This window comes from Lycium barbarum, chromosome 10 (assembly GCF_019175385.1).
Source record: "Lycium barbarum isolate Lr01 chromosome 10, ASM1917538v2, whole genome shotgun sequence".
Classification (NCBI taxonomy): domain Eukaryota; kingdom Viridiplantae; phylum Streptophyta; class Magnoliopsida; order Solanales; family Solanaceae; genus Lycium; species Lycium barbarum.
This window is the reverse complement of record NC_083346.1, coordinates 102,096,559-102,115,916: the sequence shown is the minus strand read 5'-3', so window position 1 is coordinate 102,115,916 and position 19,358 is coordinate 102,096,559. Positions and strand designations below refer to the sequence as shown.

Here is a 19,358-nt window from a genome sequence, read left to right as displayed (position 1 = left end):
AATAAATTACCTCAATTTGAAGAAGATTATGGAACAAAAGTTGAGGAATCCTTGTGATAGGATTAGTAAAAAAGAAAAAGAATGAAGAACAGAAGAAGAGGAAGAATGGAGAATGGAGAATGGAGAGGATAAGGTAAAATAATTTAGGGTAAAAGTGGAGAGCAGAAAAAGGATATATGAACGAAATAAATTAAAAAAAAATATTTTCCTATTTCGTTTTTATATAAACGAAATACAAAAAAAAATAAAAAAAATCCTGTTTCGTTTTTATATAAACGAAATACAAAAAAAAAATTATTTTCTTATTTCGTTTTTATATAAACGAAATATATATATTAAAAAAACAATTGCTGCATTTCGCTACAAGTGTAGCGAAATGCAACAATATTCGGACCGGAACAGTAATTTTTTGGGTATTTCGTTGGATAACCAATGGGTATAACTAACGAAATACCCATTTTGGTATTAAAAAAAAGCATTCTATTTTAGTCTATTAGCTCCAAAAACAAGTCATTTTGGCGCCGGACTCGAAACAATTATATAGATCAAGTGCACCAAAGTTAAAAAAGAAGAAACCCGACATGGAGCATTAGTGACTATTTATTAATATTAGATTATATAATGTTCTACTTTCATACATAATTAATCAAGATATATTCAATGTTATAAGAAAAACTAACATAACATAGAGCCAAAGTCCAATATCCCGACCATCCATTTTGTTTATGAATATGAACTGTAATTAGACATTAATTATCGTAAAGAATCCTACATATACGACATTTACTTCTATCAATTTTGTGTAGGAGTAGGAGTTATGTTGTTTAGGGTCTCGTCTTCTACTTTGCAATTGAACAACAGTTAGTTTCATTAAATAATGATATATCAATTGATATCAATTTACTAAGACTCAACTTAGCATCATACGGGGGAGGGTAAGAAAAAAAGAAGGCTAATATTGTTGACATGTTCAAAGACCTTCTGACCTTCCTGTAGAAACGTCACAATAGGTAAGTTCCTACGGTTGAATTCGCCAAGTCTTCTTATATGTTCACGAAAATCTTTTTGCCTCACTTTGCTCATATAAGTACCTAAATTTTCAACTTTCTCTTTATGTTGATCAAAATATTCTTTAATTACTGAACACTTTTATATCTTTCAAAAGCTATTATTTCTTCAACAATAATTACCGATTGGACAAAATTGTAAAGTTAGATACTCTTCTGAAACTAACACTACTAAAAAAAGGGGCATTTTCGACCACACTTTTGGTCGAAAAAAAATAGACCACCGGCGGTCGAAATTTGAAGAATTTAATTTTTATTTAATTTTTATAGAATTTCGACCACATTGGGTCGATTTTTTAACAGCAAAGTGAATTTCGACCACGTGTGGTCGAAATTAATTGTTATACAAATAATAAATGGGAAAAAAAATATTTTATACATAATTAAATTATATAAATATAAAACAATTAATTAAAAAATAAATAAAAAATCTAATTTCGCCTACATGTGGTCTTCCCTCAACTTGTTTGTGATAACAGGAATATTCTGATGCATCCGACAAAGGTTGTCTTCCCTCAACGTACTGGAACACAAGTCTTTAAAGAACAAACTAATTTCTGACATAGGTTTCCAGATTCCACTAAATGCAATAGGGAGTAAAGTTTCCATGAAAACGTGACAGTCATGACTTTTCATCCCACGTATCCTGCCTTGCTCCATATCAACACGTGATCCAAAATTTGATGCATGGCCATCGGGCATCTTCAAGTTCTGGAGCCACTCACAATTCTTTCACTTCTGCTCCATTGTGAAAGAATAACTTAGCCTTAGGCTTGAAGAACCTGTTCTGTTTTGGTTGCAACCATAACTCTTTTCGTCCACAATACTCAATCAAGTCCATTCTAGCCTTAACATTATCTTTCGTCTTGTCCTTCACATCTATCACTGTGTTAAACAAATTATCAAAGTAATTTTTTTCAATGTGCATGACATCAAGATTATGGCGCAGAAGATTATCCTTCCAATGTGACAACTCCCAAAATATGCTCTGCTTTGTCCAGGTATGGTATACCCCATACCCATCGAATCTGTATGGTTCTTCTTCGGTAACCTTTGGGAGGTGTTGAACCCTCTCCCAAATATCCTCACCAGACAGTATTGGAGGTGGAAAATCTTGTTCAATTGTGTTATTCTTGAATGCATTTTTCATTCTCCTAAAGGGATGATCCATCGGCAAGAACCGACGGTGACAATCAAATCATGAATTTTTTTTATCGTTTTTTAAAGTGAAGGACTTAGTATTTTTCATGCAGTGAGGACATGCTAACTTTCCGGCTGTCATCCACCCAGACAACATCCCATACACAGGAAAATCATTAATAGTCCACATTAAAGCGGCCCTCAAATTAAAATTCTGCTTACCCGAATTGTCATATGTCTCAACCCCTTCAACCCAAAATTGTTTCAGCTCATCAACTAAAGGTTACAAGTACACATCAATCAAAACTTTTGGATTACGCGGGCCAGGAATAATGCAATTAAGGAATATATATGGACTAGTCATACACATCTCTGGGGGAAGATTATATGGGGTTATAAACACAGGCCAACAAGAATATGAAGCAGCAGAGCCAGAATGCGGAGTGAATCCATCAGAATATAAACCCAACCTAACGTTACGTGGTTCAACTGCAAAGTCTGGATAGGTTCTATCAAAATGCTTCCAGGCCTCACCATCCGATGGATGACACATAACACCCGGTGGCCTTCTATTTTCATTGTGCCATCTCAGATGAGGAGCAGAGCTATTAGATGCATACAACCTCTTTAACCTTGGTATTAGAGGTAAATAATGCATCGCCTTAACAGCTACGTGTATCCCTAAACCATTCACTACCACAAAACTTACAAGATTCTAGATTGACGTCATCATTATAGTATAACATGCAGCCATTTTCACAGCAATTAATTCTCACAGACGAGAGTCCCAACTTAGACACCAATCTCTTTGCCTTATAGTAATTATCGAGTATCTCTAGAGTCGGGTTAACCAATTCATGCATGAGGTCAATCACAGAATTCATTGCTCCTTGGGAAACATTGTTATCTGCTTTAATATTCAATAATCTAACAACGACAAATAATTTAGAGTGGGTAGAACCATCATGTAAGGGCCGACTAGCTTGATTTAACTTTTTATAAAAATGGTTGGCCTCTTCATTGGGAGATTCTTCAACATGGCCACCTGATTCAAAGGCCAAATGCATGCCATAAGCATCCTGAACCATGTCGTGCATTCTAGAATTCTGGACATTAGGTTCTACCATCCTACTACTTTCACCCACAACAAAGTTCAGAAATCCACCTAAACTGTTACGCGTTTCTTCATGACTAGTCCAAACTGTATAATTACTTTTAAAACCTTTTTCCATTAGATGTCGCCTAACAATCTCTGGGGTCTTGAATTTCATACATTCAGATTTAGAACAAGGACACCTAACCACACCATGAATTGTAAAATCCTCAAGTGTTTTAGCATAGTCAACAAAATCGTAAACGTCGGGTACAAATTCATTCTTCAACCCAAATTGACCAGGATTAGTTCTATCGTACATCCAACTACGAGATTCCATCTACACAAATTGCAGAAAGTTTGAACTTGTTAAACCATACTTAATTTATATGATTAGTAAAAGAATTTTATTTCAAAGTATAAATGCTAAGTCTCCCTACCAGTAATGCGCAGTTTGAAACTCGATAGATAAAGTACCTAAATCTTTTTCACTTCCATTAATAACTACATAATAACCACCCATGTATTAACAACTTACTCAAACTCAAATGTGAATTTACTATTACTCAAACTAAGAAGTCTCCGTGCCAAAACTAAGAAAAAACATGAATAAAAAATTTGATTAAAAAACTTAAACAAAATCTGAACCAAAACAGTCCCAAAAATCTTAACCAAAACAGTCCAAAAAATGAAACAAAACAGTCCCAGAAATGAACCAAAACAGTCCAAAAAAGGAACCAAAACAGTCCAAAAAATGAACTAAAACAGTCCCAAATGTGAAAACAATCCTAAACATCTGAACCAAAACAGTCCCAAAAATGAACCAAAATAGTCCCAAAAACATTAACCAAAACAGTCCCAAAAATCTGAACCAAAATAGTCCAAAAAATCTAAACACCTAGCATATAAAGTATCCACATGTAATAGAGATCTGAATTTTGATGATTTTGATATAAAAATAGAAAACTTATGAAAATGCAAAACCAAGTTAGCTTAAGGATTTAGCTTGTGGTAGAAAAAGACTCCATTCCAAAATTAATATTTGGTATTTCTTCAAACCATGAAAGCTATAAAGCAACATAAAGAAATGGGTATATGCAAGATAGCAGGTCCATGACTTGTGCAACTAGTCATTTGCTCAAATTTCATTTAAAAAAAAACAAAGTAAAAATAGCAAAAGTAGCAAAGGAGATAGCATGAAGCATGACTTGCTTTCTTAGCTATGTACCAAAAGCAGCTACATGCAAAGAATGAAGGAAACACCCTCCAAGAAAATATAGCTCAATACAAGAAATAAAGACAGAAATTCCATGAAAAAGAGAGTGATGAACAAGTTTTCCAGAAAAGTTAAGCAAATGTAAGACCAGCCAAATAAGCTTGAACACCTGGGCAAGCAAATGTATAAAATGTCAAATCATTATTTTTGGCTCATTTAGACCATCCCATACCCAAACAAACAGAGATTATGTCCTAACAAGAGTGTAGGGCAATAGTAATAGCCACTTACTTGAAGGAAAGCTAGCAGCGGCTGAGCGAGGATCAAAGTTGTCAAAAAATGAGGGAAGTTGTAACTCTATTACCTGCAGCATTGTCATAGCACGAAGACCACAAGTAAATATGCATTAGCATGGAACTAAAGTAATCCTATCCAGAAGATAAAGCTTAATTGAATTCGACTTTTGTCTTTTTGGGACATATGAGACACAACAAAATCGTTGGAGAATGCAACAAAGTTATGCCAAAATCAAAAACAACAACATTCAATTTCATTTACCCCGACCTTTGCAACAACAACAACATTATTTCATTTCATTTCAATTCAAAACCCTAAAAAAAATAACATGATACAAACCCTAAAACAACTATTAGCCACTAAATAAAGCTATCAAATCTACTAAATATAGGAGGTAATGCAACTAATAACATGGTATTGAAATACATGTTTGAGAACTAGTTCAATTTGGGGCTTGTATTCATGAGATTGAAAAAGAAAAAAAAAATTTACCTGAGCTGCTCGAAAACGGTGGTGGCAACGCCTGCTGGTCGGAAAAGGTGGTGGCTGCGACGTAAGCGTCTAAGGAGGTGGGGTGGTGGGGCAGTCGGGTGGGGGGATGCGTAGAGAGAGGAGAGGGAGAGAGGAAAGAGAGAGAAAGAGAAGGAGAAAATAAAAAGAAAACAGACCTGATGGGGTCTAAAATCTTTTGAAATTTTCGACCACATGTAGCCGAAATTAGATTTTATTTTTTAATTAATTGTTTTATATTTATATAATTTAATTATGTATAAAATATATATTTTTCCCATTTATTATTTGTATAACAATTAGTTTCGACCACACGTGGTCGAAATTCACTTTTACTGTTAAAAACTCGACCCGGTGTAGTCAAAATTCTATAAAAAATTAAATAAAAATTAAATTCTTCAAATTTAGACCACTTGTGGTCGATTTTTTTCTGACCAAAAGTGTGGTCGAAATTTTTAGGTCGAAAATGCCCCTTTTTAAGTAGTGGAAGGGTTTTGTCGCCTCATATGAAATTCTATAGTAAACGGCTTTAGCAGCCATTGCCGTAGTCCGCACACACGAAAAATAGTTTTTAGTGGTAAATCTTTGATTAATTTGTGAAGACATTTAATTTCGTAAACTTCTCTTTTGGTTGATAAACATCGTTTATAGTCATAACTATGACCAAGAGACATAAATCTCCAGTTTGAATATACTGAGAATATCAATTTTAAGTAAGAATTAAGTAGATAGAAGCATATACTATAGTATATTTTCTTGTTCTAAATAAATCTATATAATTACAGTTAATATTACCTAATATTTTTACTACGATTAAGATTGACTGAGAATAACGTGCAACTGCACGTTCACAGAGACTATATATACACACACACACACTATAGTATATTTTCTTGTTGTAAATAAATCTATATAATTACAATTAATATTATATCATATTTTTAGTACGATTAAGAGTGACTGAGAATAACGTGCAATTGCACGTCACAGAGACTAGTGTATTTATTGTACGTAGTTATTTATCTTTTTACTAGTATACTATGACAGATTCCTCAATCTGTCACAATTTTAGTCACAGATTTGTGACAAAGGTGTGTTTGGTATGATGGAAAATGGTTTCCTAGAAAATGATTTCTTGGAAAAGAAGTGATTTTCCTAATTGATGTTGGAGTCTTCTCTCTCCTCTCTCCTCTCTCTTCCCACAATGGTAACTACTCTGACTCTGACCTGACCTGTGAGTTTTCTAGCCAACGACCACCGGAGGGCGCCCCAGGTAAGTCGGTGGCACCTCTCTCTCCTCTTTTCTCTCTCTCTCTCTCTCTCTCCCCCCCCCCCCCCTTTTCTCCCTCTCCTTTTCTCCCACTGCACAACTTCTCCTCTTCTTTCTTTCTCTTTCTCTTCCTCTCCTTTCCTCCTTCTACTGCTTTCCACAACTAACAACCACCGCAAACCCATACCACCACTGTAGGGTTTGTGTGGTATCTCTCTTCCCCCTAGCCTTTTTTTTTTTTTAGTTTTCTTGTGGTCCCGCAATCCAGGTGGAAACTGAACAGCAGACAGTCGCGGTGAACAGTACTATCCGGTGAACAGTAATTTCGGCACGGGCGACCAGCGATAATGTCTCGGTAGCAGCAGAAGCACTACTTAGCAACTAATTCAGGTTCTGTCTAGCCTGGAGTTGGTACCTCCGGCTGCAGTTAGTTAATTTTTCTGGTGTTCCGTCATTTTAGCAAAGTAATTCCTGTATTTCTACTCCCTGTTGTTCTATTTTTTGCTTGTATAGTGGTGGTGCCGCCTTAGCTCGACCTTTATTATAGTGGCTGCAGTGGATGATGGTAGAGTAAGGTCATGTCCTCGGGGGGGAGGGGGGAGGAGGGGTGGGAGGTAGGAAGAGGATTAAGGGCGAAAAGGGAGCCGCTAGGCTGAGAATTGGGTCCTAGAACATTGGCACCCTGACGGGAAAGTATATAGAGTTAGTGAAGATTCTTGAGAAGAGGAAGATCAACATAACATGTGTCCAAGAGTCTAGATGGGTGGTAGATAGGGTTCGGGATGTAGATGGGTTTAAGTTGTGGTTCTCAGGAGGCCCAAAGGGTAAGAACGGAGTTGACGTTCTGGTTAACAGAGAGCTCCGTGATCTGGTGTTAGGGGTCAGGAGGGTAAGTGATAGGCTGATGACTATTAAGTTAGTAGTTGGAGGGCATACTTTAAACATAGTTAGTGCTTATGCACCGCAGGCGGGCCAGGATGAGCAGATGAAAAGGCGATTCTGGGAGGGTTTGGACGAGGTGGTGCGGGGTTTTCCGCACTCAGAGAAACTTTTTCTTGGTGGTGATTTTAATGGCCACATCGGGACGTCGGCTAGGGGATACGATGATGTGCATGGAGGCTTCGGGTTGGGGGATAGGAATGAGGGAGGTATGGCGCTGTTGGATTTCACGAGAGCTTTCAATTTGGTGATAGCAAACTCTAGTTTTCAGAAGAGGGAAGAGCACTTGGTCACCTTTCGGAGTACGAGGGCCAAGACACAAATTGATTACCTACTCTCCTGAAAGTGCAATAGACGTGTATGCACGGACTGCAAGGTTATCCCGAGTGAGAACCTCACGACCCAATATAGGCTCTTAGTTATGGACCTGGAGATAAAAAGGAAGAGGAGTAAGAGGGTTGTATCGAGTCAGTCGAAGATTAGGTGGGACACTTTGAACAAGGACAATGCCCAGGAGCTGGGGGAGCGGTTAAGGGCGCTGGGAGCCTGGAGGAGTAGCGGGAATGCGAGTAGTATGTGGACTACAATTGCTGCTAACATCAGGGAAGCGGCAAGAGAGGTGCTAGGAGTCTCAAAGGGTTACTCTAGAAGACACAAAGGGGACTGGTGGTGAAACGGAGAGGTACAAAGTAAAGTGGAAGCTAAGAAAGCAGCGTATCTAAAGCTAGTAGAGAGCACAGATGAGGAAGAGAAGAGGACTAACAATGAGTTGTATAAGAAGGCGAGGATGGAGGCGAAGTTAGCGGTTTCGGAAGCTAAGACGGCTGCTTTTGGACGCTTGTATGAAGATTTGAGGGGAAAAGGCAGGGACAAGAAGTTGTACAGGCTAGCCAAAGCGAGGGAAAGGAAGGCCCGGGACCTGGATCAAGTGAAGTGTATAAAAAATGAGGGAGGGAAAGTTTTGGTGGAGGATGTTATTAGACGAAGATGGCAGTCCTATTTTCATAAACTCCTGAACGAAGAGGGGGGCCGGAACATCATTTTAGGCGAATTGGAGCTCTCTGAGAGCCGCCGCAAATTTGGATACTGCAGGCGGGCCAAGGTTGAAGAGGTCGAGGGGGTTATGCGGAAGATGAACAGGGGGAGAGCGACCAGGCCAGATGAAATACCGGTAGAATTTTTGAAGAATAAGGGTAGGGGAGGCTTGGAGTAGCTTACGCGGTTGTTGAATGTTATTTTTAGGACGGCGGAGATGCCTGAAGAGTGGAGATGGAGCACCATGATCTCGTTGTATAAAAACAAGAGGGATATCGAGAACTGCAACAACTATAGGGGTATCAAGCTATTGAGCCATACGATGAAAGTTTGGGAGAGAGTGGTGGAAGCGAGGATGAGGAAGTTAGTTTCTATTTTGGAAAACAAGTTCGGATTTATGCCGGGGCGTTCAACTACAGAAGCCATTCACCTTGTGGGGAGGTTGGTGGAGCAGTATAGGGATAAGAAGACTGACTTGCTCATGGTGTTTGTTGACCTTGAGAAGGCTTATGACAAAGTCCCTAGGGAGGTGCTGTGGAGATGTCTGAAAGCTAGAGGTGTTCCTGTAGCATACATTAGAGCGATTAAGGACATGTATGATGGAGCCAAGACCCGGGTGAGGAAGGTTGGAGGTGACTCGGAACACTTTCCAGTCACGATGGGCATGCACCAGGGGTCCGCGCTTAGCCCGTTTCTGTTTGCTGTGGCAATGGACGCTTTGACAAGACACATTCAAGGAGAGGTACCATGGTGCATGTTGTTTGCAGATGACATTGTGCTTATTAACGAGTCGCGGAGCGGTGTTAACGCGAGACTGGAGGTTTAGCGACAGACTCTGGAGTCCAAGGGTTTCAAGTTGAGCAGGACTAAGACAGAGTACTTAGAGTGCAAGTTCAGTGATGGAAGGCAGGTAGAGGACGAGGACGTGCAGTTGGATACTCAGGTCATCCCGAAGAAAGAAAGTTTCAAGTACATAGGGTTGATCATCCAAGGGACTGGCGAGATTGACGAAAATTTCACACATCGTATTGGAGCGGGATGGATGAAATGGAAGCTCGCATCGGGGTGTTGTGCGATAAGAAGGTGCCGCCTATTCTAAAGGGAAAGTTCTACAAAGCGGTGGTTAGACCGATTATGTTGTATGGACGGAATGCTGGCCAGTTAAGAAAGCTCATGTCCAGAAGATGAAGGTAGCTGAGATACGGATACTGAGATGGATGTGCGGGCATACCAGGAGAGATAGGATTCGAAATAAAGTGATTCGGGATAAGGTGGGTGTGGCCCCTGTGGTGGATAAGATGCGGGAAGGGAGGCTGAGGTGGTTTGGCCATGTGCAGCGGAGATGCGCTGATGCGCCAGTGAGGAGGTATGAGAGGATGGCAGTGGTGGGACTGAAGAGAGGGATGGGTAGGCCAAAGAAGACCTGGGGAGAGGTTATTCGACAGGATATGGCGCTACTTCAGCTTACCGAGGATATGACCGGTGATAAGAGGGGATGGAGGGCTAGTGGGGGGCCGCGAGGTTTCCTTTCTCGTATTAGGAGTTTTTTACCCTGCTTCTATGTGTTGGGTCTTGTCTATCTTTGCTGTTTTATCATGACTTCCTTGCTCTTGCTATTTCTCATTTTCGCATTGTTTTGATTTGCTTGTCCGTATCTGACTCTTTTCCCTTGTTTTTCTTGTTTTCTTTTGAGCCGAGGATCTTTCGGAAACAGCCTCCCTACCTTCCAAGGTAGGGGTAAGGTCTGCGTACACTTTACCCTTCCCAGACCCCACATTGTGGGATTCAACTGGGTATGTTGTTGTTGGTTGGATATGGAAAACATTTTCTAGTGTTTGGTTTGACGGAAATACCAATCTAACCCCCTAACCACACTCACCTCCAACCCTCAACTCACTACCTCTCACCTCCTACACCCCCCCCCCCCCCCCCCCCCCCCACACACACACAACAAAATTCCAACCTTCCCTACTACCCCTACCCCGCATTTTAAAAAAGATTCCATTTTCACAAAGTGGCTATTTTTATAAGATAACCAAATATGTGCATACCTTTGCAAGTGGCATTTTTCTAAGACAACAAAAAAATAACTACTTTGCACTTTGAAAGACAACCCAAAAAAAATTGACTATGTGTGTAAACTAGCCATTTTTTAAAAGTGACACAAAAAAGGTTATTTTTGTAAATTGGTCATTTTTTGGAAAGTGACATAAAAATGACTTTTGAATGCAAAAATGTATTTCTTGCAAAACAACCGATTATGCAAATTTGCAAAAATGGCAACTTTTTTTTATCATTTTTCAAAAAATGGCCATTTTACCAAAGTATCCATTTTTGTCACTTTTTAAAAATGGCTACTTTACAAAAGTGGAAACTATCTTAGGAAGGACACATTGCAAAAATGATCATTTTTAATACTTTCACGAAGAGGCTATTTTAAAAAACAATTACTTTCGCAAAGTAGTTAGTTTTCAAAGGTAACTACTTTCACAAAATGACTATTATTGAAAATGCGCTACTTCAAAAAGTGACTATTTTTAAAAAGTATCTACTTTCGCAAAGTGGTTATTTTCTAAAAGTGACTATTTTAAGTGACTACATTTGCAAAACGAATATTTTTTAGAATTTCGCAAGTAATATATTTTAAAAATGGCTACTTTTGTAAAGTTGCTATTTTTTAAAGTTACTACTTCCACAAAGTGCCTAGTTTTACAAAGTTGAGAGATAGGTGGGTGGTGGTGGTAGGGAGGTGAGAGGTAGGGGTTGGAGGTAGGTAGTGAAGGGTGCGGCTGGATTAAGTGGTTATAGGGGTGGGGAGGGAGATAGTAGGGGGTGGTGGTGTGGGGGTAGGAGGGGGTGGTTAAGTGGTGGGGTGGGTTGGGGGTGGGGTAGTGAAGGCATAGGGGCAGGGGGTAGTTTGGGTGGTATAGGGGGGAGGGGTAGTGCATGGGGTGTGGAATGGGGGTTCGGGGGTGGCGGGGTGTGGCAAGGTCGAGGGGTAGGGGTTGGGGTGTTGGGTGAGTGGGGAGGAGACGATGAACTTGCAATGTTATTTATGGAACTTGTTTTCCCTATTTCCATTAAGGAAGTCAATTTTCTTATTTTCAAGGAACTTGTTTTACTAGAGAAAATGTTTTCTAAGACATTTAGACCAACCAAACATGGGAAAATTTAAAAATATTTTTCAAAAAATGTTTTCCTCCATACCAAACACACTCAAAGGGTTGTCAACTTCTCTCATCAGCCTTAATTTTGTGACGAAACTATATTAGTCACAAAAATTATATTTAAAATCTTTCACAAATCCAGAGTATTAACTTCAAATTCTACTCCTTCTGTCTCAAATTATCTTTTTTTTTTTTTGACACTCCCTAAAGAAACATTAATTAGGAGGAAGGGGCGGTTGACTAACTTTACCTTTATTTATGTCAAAGTTATAATCTCTCTCCATCAAATATTTACTCTATTTATGTATCATATCCATTAATGACAAAATTCTACTAAGGGTAAAAGGGGGGAAAAATAATTAGTTATGCTTTGAACTTCTAAAACGACAAATAATTTGAGACAATTATTTTTAGTAATCACAACAGATAATTTGAGATGAAGGGAATAATTTGTTCAAACTTCAACCAAATACTCCGTCCAAATTGAATCATTTATTAGCTAAGTAATCAATATCTACAATTAACAATTTTTTATCCTTACCGAATAAAAAGAGAGCGCTCCTTTTTCCTCTCAGAAAAAAGAAAAACATAAAAAGCTCTCAACACAAAAGGAAGACCTCATGCTACAAACAGAGAATTGATAACTGTATTTTAGGAGCACTAACTGTATTGCTGGATCAGTCTTTTTATTTTGTAGCAAATGATTTTTAGGAGTATTAACTAGTATGGTGCTTTTTTTTTTTCAATGTTTCGATTTGGCTATTTTGTGTTTTATTTTAGTTCTTCAACTTATTTCTTTCATTAACTTCATTTATCTTATTATATGTTGCTGTTACTGCCTATTATTATTGTTGTCTTGGCGCCTTCTCATGAGTCGAGGATCTATCGAAAACAGTCTCCCTACCTCCCAAGGTAAGATTTGCGTATACTCTACCCTCCCCAGACTCCACCTTGTGAGATTATTCCGAGTATGTTGTTGTATTTCACAGTTTTTGAGGTAGCGCGCTCACAATTTCACTATCACCAGTACTCACACTTGCATTCCAGAAGACATTTCAGAAGAGAAGTACTTTTTTTGCCTGCATTTCTCTCTTCTCGTGAACCAAACAACCATTTCAAAGGGAAATATTTTCATTCTCCTTTCCTGTCAGTTCACTCCTGCTTATCTTATCACATACATCAATAAACATTGAACTTTCAAAACATATATTTAAGAACAAGTTTATCAAATCAATAAAGGCATCATGCCTTTATAGCCTTAAATCATAAGTAGTTAAAAATGCACATAAAAGACGTTAGCGAAAGACTGCTAATCTTGTCCCACACAACAATACAGACGTGAACTTCCAAAGCATCTAGTGCAGCGCAGTTCATATTTAGAAATTTGCCAATTCATCCCCTTCTTTAATAAAACTCATTAATAACAGACAAAAGCATAAATCTTCCTTGCAAGCTTCAAATCACAGATCAGAAAGGGAACAGATAAAAGCATAATTTTTGCTTGTCCAACTAATGCACAAATTGACGCTGTCCACGTGCAGTATTTGATATCTGTATCAGAAAGCGATTATGAAGAACAAGGAAATATTTATCTAATAATATATCATCTGTAACAGCAAATATAAGTCCTTTGACAACCATCCTCTTATGTTTTTTGAAAAATATCTATTAAATTCAGACACAAGAATAGGTAAGACTTTATGAATCAACTGAAGAATAGTGTAACTGAAAACAACAGTTTCACCCAGGAAATTAAGGTTCTATGCCTAAGCTCTTCTAGCCTCTAAACAAATACATACAGTATAAGTAAAATGGTAAATTCCCAAACAAGGTTATTTATGTATTAATGTACACAAACAATTGCAGAGATCTTTTCCAAATTAACTAAGGAACTGAAAAGAAACATTTTTGTTTTTATCACATTAAACATCTCCTAAACATATCTATTAAAGGAACCCCACAAGTTTTACTAATTCTAGATCTGCCAATTCATTCCCTTCTTTAACAAAACTCTATGAACAAAGAAGGAATCAATGAGCATTAATAGCATCAAATCGCAAATCAACCGACTTAAAATCCTAATCCTCATCTGTCGTATAGAATAGCTCAGCCTTGGGAGATGCTCTGGGGAAACGCATCAACTCTCTGGTGATATTCCTTTCTTCCCAAGTCCCTATGGCTTTCTTCTGCTTAATATCCATCCTAACCAAAGATGGAGTACGAGCAAACAATAGCTTTATGAACAGCAGTTCAGCTTTTGAACCCTCAAAAAGACGCATAACGACATCTTTGAGCTTGTCGAGTGGTCGGTCCAAGCAGGCTGGTCTGCCCAGATATTTCATAACTGCTTCAGCACTTTCACAATCAGTGCCATAGACCTAAAGGTGTCAAATAAATACCAAGTCAATATAGCTTCTCATGTTTAAGTATATGAAATGAAAAAATGAACCAGATCATATATATATATATATATATATATATATATATATATATATATATATATATACATATATATATATACACACACTAGACGGCGTATGCACGGGCCCAACACTTTGGATTATAGTGTATCTATGTGTATGTACTTGTGTTTGAGTAGTGATAATATATATATTTTTTATATTGCTAATAAACATACATAAGTTTGCACTGTTTTTATGCACATATATATACATACTATGTTCAAAACATGATAAATATAACATTGTAGTTTGTGCTCCGTATCCAAAACTTTATTATGTTAGTGTTTACTATGAATACAAAGTTGACAAAAATTTATTAATACTTCTTAAAAGAGAAGACTTGTTTAAAAGTAAACTATTTTCCTCTCTTTGAGATAAAAACAATAACAATATTTAAGCATCAATTGATACTTTGAATTTTAATTTTATTAATTTAAAGGTATAAAATATTCTATTGTTAATGTATGTAGATTGGACCTAAACAATACTTATTATTTTTTATCAAATTTTGATTTGGATAATTCTAATTTAAATTATTAAATTAATTTTATATGTTTAAAATGAAACAAAGTAGAAATTTAATTTTCTATTTAAACGAAGAACTACTATTTTTTAATTTTTGGTAAATATTCTTGGTTTAGCTCATTTTACATTTGATTTTCTATTTAAACGAAGAACTACTATTTTTTAATATTTGGTAAATATTCTTGGTTTAGCTCATTTTACTTGTCATGTTGTCTTTTGCACGGTTTTTTAAGGAAACGTCAATTAGAATTATAATTTGACTAATTTACCTTATTAATTATTTGATCTCCATTTAATATTATTTTTTCTTTTATGACATTAACCTCTTTTCACATTTATTAGAGTAAGAATAAAAATGAAAAAGTAATTAAGTTCTATCTTATTTTAAAGTATAAATATTTTAAGTATATTTATTTAGTAAACATAACAAATAAATGACATGGCGGAATAACAAATACAACAGTTAACTATCTAGATTAGATTTCAGGCTAATATAAAAAAAGAAAGAAAACTGTATGATTTGGTTACTTAACCTTTTGAAGAAAAGCAATAATATGGAGTCCATGTTTTTTACTGTACAATAATTTTATTTGCTCCCACTAATGGATTGATACGCATGTGGCAATGAATCCACCATTTTTTACTTAATGGGGATACTTTGGGAATTACATGAATATTGTGTGATTCTTTAATATGGGGTGCATGTTTCTTTTTTTTGACATTGCTTGATTTTTTTAATATGGGGTTCATTTTTTATTTTTTACATGAGTTTGGAGATGGTGGGTCCACGATTTTTTCCCTTTTTGTTTTGAAAATATTGCTTGGTGTTTGGAGATGGTGGGGTCCACGATTTTTTCCCTTTTTGTTTTGAAAATATTGCTTGGTGTTTTTAGCATGGGGCCCACCTTAAATTGTTTTTTACACATGAATTTGGAGATGGTAGGATCCACTTTTTTTTTCTTTTTTTTTAATATTGCTTGGTGTTTTTAGCATAGGACCCACCATATATATATATATTTTAAAAAGGACTGACGACGAAGCATGGGGTTATATATATATGACCACATATATATATATATGTACCATTTCTTACCAAAATCTCAAGTTTACTCAAATTGGGGGAGCTCTTAATTAATTCGAGAGTGTAAGAAGTCTGACCCATTTGGCCAAAGTTTACAATCAGAATTAGATGCCACAAGCAGTTGAGTGTAAAAGGAAGGCCCTTTGTAACAACTCCTGTACCCAAAAGCTTTGGAGCAAAAAAAATATAAGAATATGAACAGTTTGACATGACCCCAAAGGTATACAAGTAAAACATGTGAGATTCTTACCTCAAGGACATATGAACTCAAAAAAGTTTCTGAAGTGTAGGCAAGCTAAAAATAAGCTTTTCATAAGTTGATCTTTCATCAGCAGATATTGGACTAGCAACCACGAGGGATAAATGTGCCAACTTTTTGCAGGTCGTAAAGCGATTTAGGTCAAGATTACAGTGACTCTCACTTACTGACAAGTGCTTCAACCCAGATGAGACGACAATGTTGAGGTATTGAGTACCAGTACAATACGTCACGTCCAAGCTGACAAGAAGGGGGGCATTGATGACACAAAACTTTATGGTTGGGACAAAAGTTATTTTTTCTAGACGGAGGGTTGTAAGATTCAGAAAGCCAAGAAAAGAATTTGGTGGTTTGACGATACAATTGAAGAGTTTCAAATTTGTGAGGGTTGGACAATTAAACACATGCGAAGGGAGTTTATAAGTACTAGGATCTGGCATGCCAAGGATTAGCTCCTTGACATTATTTCTGGTGACAAAACGCATCCATCTATCAATATCTGCATATGAAGTCAAATCTGTTCCTGAAATATCAAGAACAAATTTCACGATGTCTTCAAGATGTTGTAAGAGAATCTCGTCTAACGTTTCTTTGAGGACAGATTGAGATTTTAGTGCTAATTTATTGCAAAAGTGATTATCAAGCACCAAACTGGGAAGCATGGCCCAAATATATCTCCAATTTTTGGACAAACTACTAGTTCTTGCTGCGTCGTGAACAGGCACGAGCTTTAGGATATCATGTATAACATTTCTCGGTAGAGCACTGATTCTATTTTCAGCATCCCCTTCAACAGCAACAGCTCCTTTACGATCTAATAGAAGAAGTCAAATAGTCTGAGGCTTAAAATTTATACTCCAAAAAGAAGAAAACAAAAAGGGGAAAAGAGAGAATGGTGTACCTGGAGTCATGCTGGTTAGAAATTTATAATTCAGAGCAGAGAGTGTGTTTTATACGCTGTACCAAAGCCAAAACCTGTTGCAGCATTATGGGGTGAGAAGAGGAGAAGAAGTTGTTAACCGCTAAACAGAATTCACATTAACGAATAAGTTACTGCAGTGAGAAGAGATTTTTGGTTATACAGTGAAAATACAAAGTAGAAGGTAATTAAGGGAGTATTCAAACAGAAAATGCTGAAACACTTAAAGTCTAAAATAGGATTGATACTTAACATGCTGTGCTTGAAAGTTATACTCCTCTGTTTCAATTTATGTGAACCTATTTCCTTTTTAGTCCGTGTCAAAATGAATGACCTCTTTCCTAATTTGAAAACAAATTCACTTTATGAATGATTTACAGCCACACAAATATTCAAGATTTATTTTGAACCACAAGTTTCAAAAATCTTTTCTCTTTCTTAAATGTCGTGCCCAATCAAATGGGTTTACATAAATTGAAACGGAGGGAGTATCATTTATCAAATATGTAGAAATTGAGAAGGCAAAGGTTTAAGGCTAGAGAAAAATTTGGCATCATATGACATGTGCTCAGATGCACCAGAGTCAATGATCCAAGAGTCAATGATCCAAGAATCAGTGTTCATATATGTAAAATAAGCAACTGGGTCATTGAAAATATTACCAGCACAATGAACCATATTAACATTCACATCTGAACATGAAACCCCCAGGCTACTCAGCTGAAGAAGCTGGAACAACTTAGAAATCTGATCTGGTGTGAAGGGGTTTCCAGTACACTCAACCATACTAGCATTTACCCCTGGATTGCCAACTTTAGTATGTTTAAGAATTTGAAGCAGCTGACTGATTTGCTCTTGAGTAAAAGGGTTTTCTTCTCCCTCAAGAAACACGGTGTGTTGTGCGTTAGGGGTTCCTAGCACAGCATTGCTTTTAATTCCTACTTGGAATTTCTGATTCTTGGTGAACTTAAAATCAGCAGGAAACCCAATTATTCTATAGCACTTATCAATAGAATGTCCTGGTTCCTTGCAATGTGAGCAAATTAAGTTGTTCCTCTTTCCTTTATACTCATAGTTCTGAGGCTTATTAGTTGAAGAGTGTAGCTGAACTGCCAAGTAAGAGGATGAATCTCCAGGAAACTTAGAGTTGACATAGATTTCCCTTTGCTTCTCATCTTGAATCAAGAGAGAGTAAGCAAGATTGACATTGGGGAGAGGAGAGATCATGAGTATGTTGCTCCTCACAGGGCCATAGGTGTCATTTAGTCCCATTAAGAACTGAATAAGCCTTTCATCCTGGTGAGACTTCAACATTTTAGTTTTTCCTCCACATTTACAGTCACAAGCACATGTCACAGTGGTATATAATGCATCAAGTTCATCCCATAATAGCTTTATCTTTGTAAAATAACCTGCTATATCACTGTTACCTTGCACTAAGTCATTGATTTCCTTCTGCAAGTGGTAGAGTTTGGCCCCATTGGATTGGCCAAACCTATCTTCAAGATCTGTCAAAAGGCTCTCAGCAGTTTTTGAGTAAAGCACACTGGCTGCTATCTCCTTGGAGAGGGAATTAAGCAACCAAGAAGTGAACATATCATTGCATCGAGTCCAAAGTGAAAAAGAGGGAGAATCAACAGATGGTGATTTGCAGCTCCCATTGATGAAACCAAGTTTATTCTTAGCTGAGAGTGCAATAAGAAGGGCTCTCCTCCAGCCTGCAAAGCCACGACCATCAAAGGTGGTATTGACTAGTGTCATACCAGGTGAATCTGATGGATGGAGAAAGAAAGGACTACTGGAATCAAGAGGAGTAGATCCAGTAGCTGCGGGAGCGGATTCAGTGGCATTTCCAACAAGAACACCTGCCATTTTGGATCAAAGGGAGTGAAGAAGAAAGAAAGTGAGAAATGAAGAATGAAGTAGGAATAGGATCGAATATTCCTAATCTGATACCATGTAGAAATTGAGAGAATTTGTGAAAAGTTTTGTATTTCTTTTATTCCCATAAGCACTGTATATATACAAACTTTGAGCAGAAATGAGAAATAACAAAGTACATACGTGTCTAGCTATGATTTGTACAGGTAAGAATAAAAAAATAATTAACTATGATTAGCTGTACATGGAATCCTATGTAATTGTATGGTTGTGATTAAATCCAACAGATGTTGATCTGCTGGTTATTAGCATGCCACCTGTTTCTCTAGAAGGAGAGGAAGATATACATCTTCTTGTCTCAGTGTCGGCATTTTCTGTAGGATTCAATGCCCTTTTCTTTTGTAATATTTGCTCCTCTTCTTCATCTATCAACTTATCATCATGAACACTTGTAAATCCAACAAAATATTGGTTCCGGTTCCTTTCTAAGGTCGAAA

The 19,358-nt window shown here is 37.1% G+C and overlaps 4 protein-coding genes across 4 annotated transcripts; all 4 read right to left on the bottom strand.

The window, feature by feature from the left end:
• Positions 1-1,788: 1,788 nt before the first annotated feature.
• LOC132613209 (uncharacterized) lies at positions 1,789-3,640 on the bottom strand. The gene is made up of 4 exons (XM_060327253.1): positions 2,895-3,640; positions 2,574-2,812; positions 2,336-2,483; positions 1,789-2,221 (listed from the first exon to the last, which is right to left on the bottom strand). The coding sequence occupies exons 1-4, from the start codon at positions 3,638-3,640 to the stop codon at positions 1,789-1,791; spliced, it is 1,566 nt and encodes a 521-aa protein (XP_060183236.1).
• A 9,911-nt stretch (positions 3,641-13,551) lies between these two features.
• On the bottom strand, positions 13,552-16,000 carry LOC132614907 (uncharacterized). Its single transcript, XM_060329464.1, has 2 exons — positions 15,815-16,000; positions 13,552-14,112 (listed from the first exon to the last, which is right to left on the bottom strand). The coding sequence occupies exons 1-2, from the start codon at positions 15,881-15,883 to the stop codon at positions 13,813-13,815; spliced, it is 369 nt and encodes a 122-aa protein (XP_060185447.1). The 5' UTR covers positions 15,884-16,000; the 3' UTR covers positions 13,552-13,812.
• A 69-nt stretch (positions 16,001-16,069) lies between these two features.
• Positions 16,070-16,972, bottom strand: LOC132613208 (F-box/FBD/LRR-repeat protein At1g13570-like). The gene is made up of 2 exons (XM_060327252.1): positions 16,963-16,972; positions 16,070-16,875 (listed from the first exon to the last, which is right to left on the bottom strand). Exons 1-2 carry the CDS (start codon positions 16,970-16,972, stop codon positions 16,070-16,072), a joined length of 816 nt encoding a protein of 271 aa, XP_060183235.1.
• A 506-nt stretch (positions 16,973-17,478) lies between these two features.
• Positions 17,479-18,852, bottom strand: LOC132613207 (uncharacterized). The gene has a single exon (XM_060327251.1). The coding sequence runs from the start codon at positions 18,850-18,852 to the stop codon at positions 17,479-17,481; it is 1,374 nt and encodes a 457-aa protein (XP_060183234.1).
• Positions 18,853-19,358: the final 506 nt, after the last annotated feature.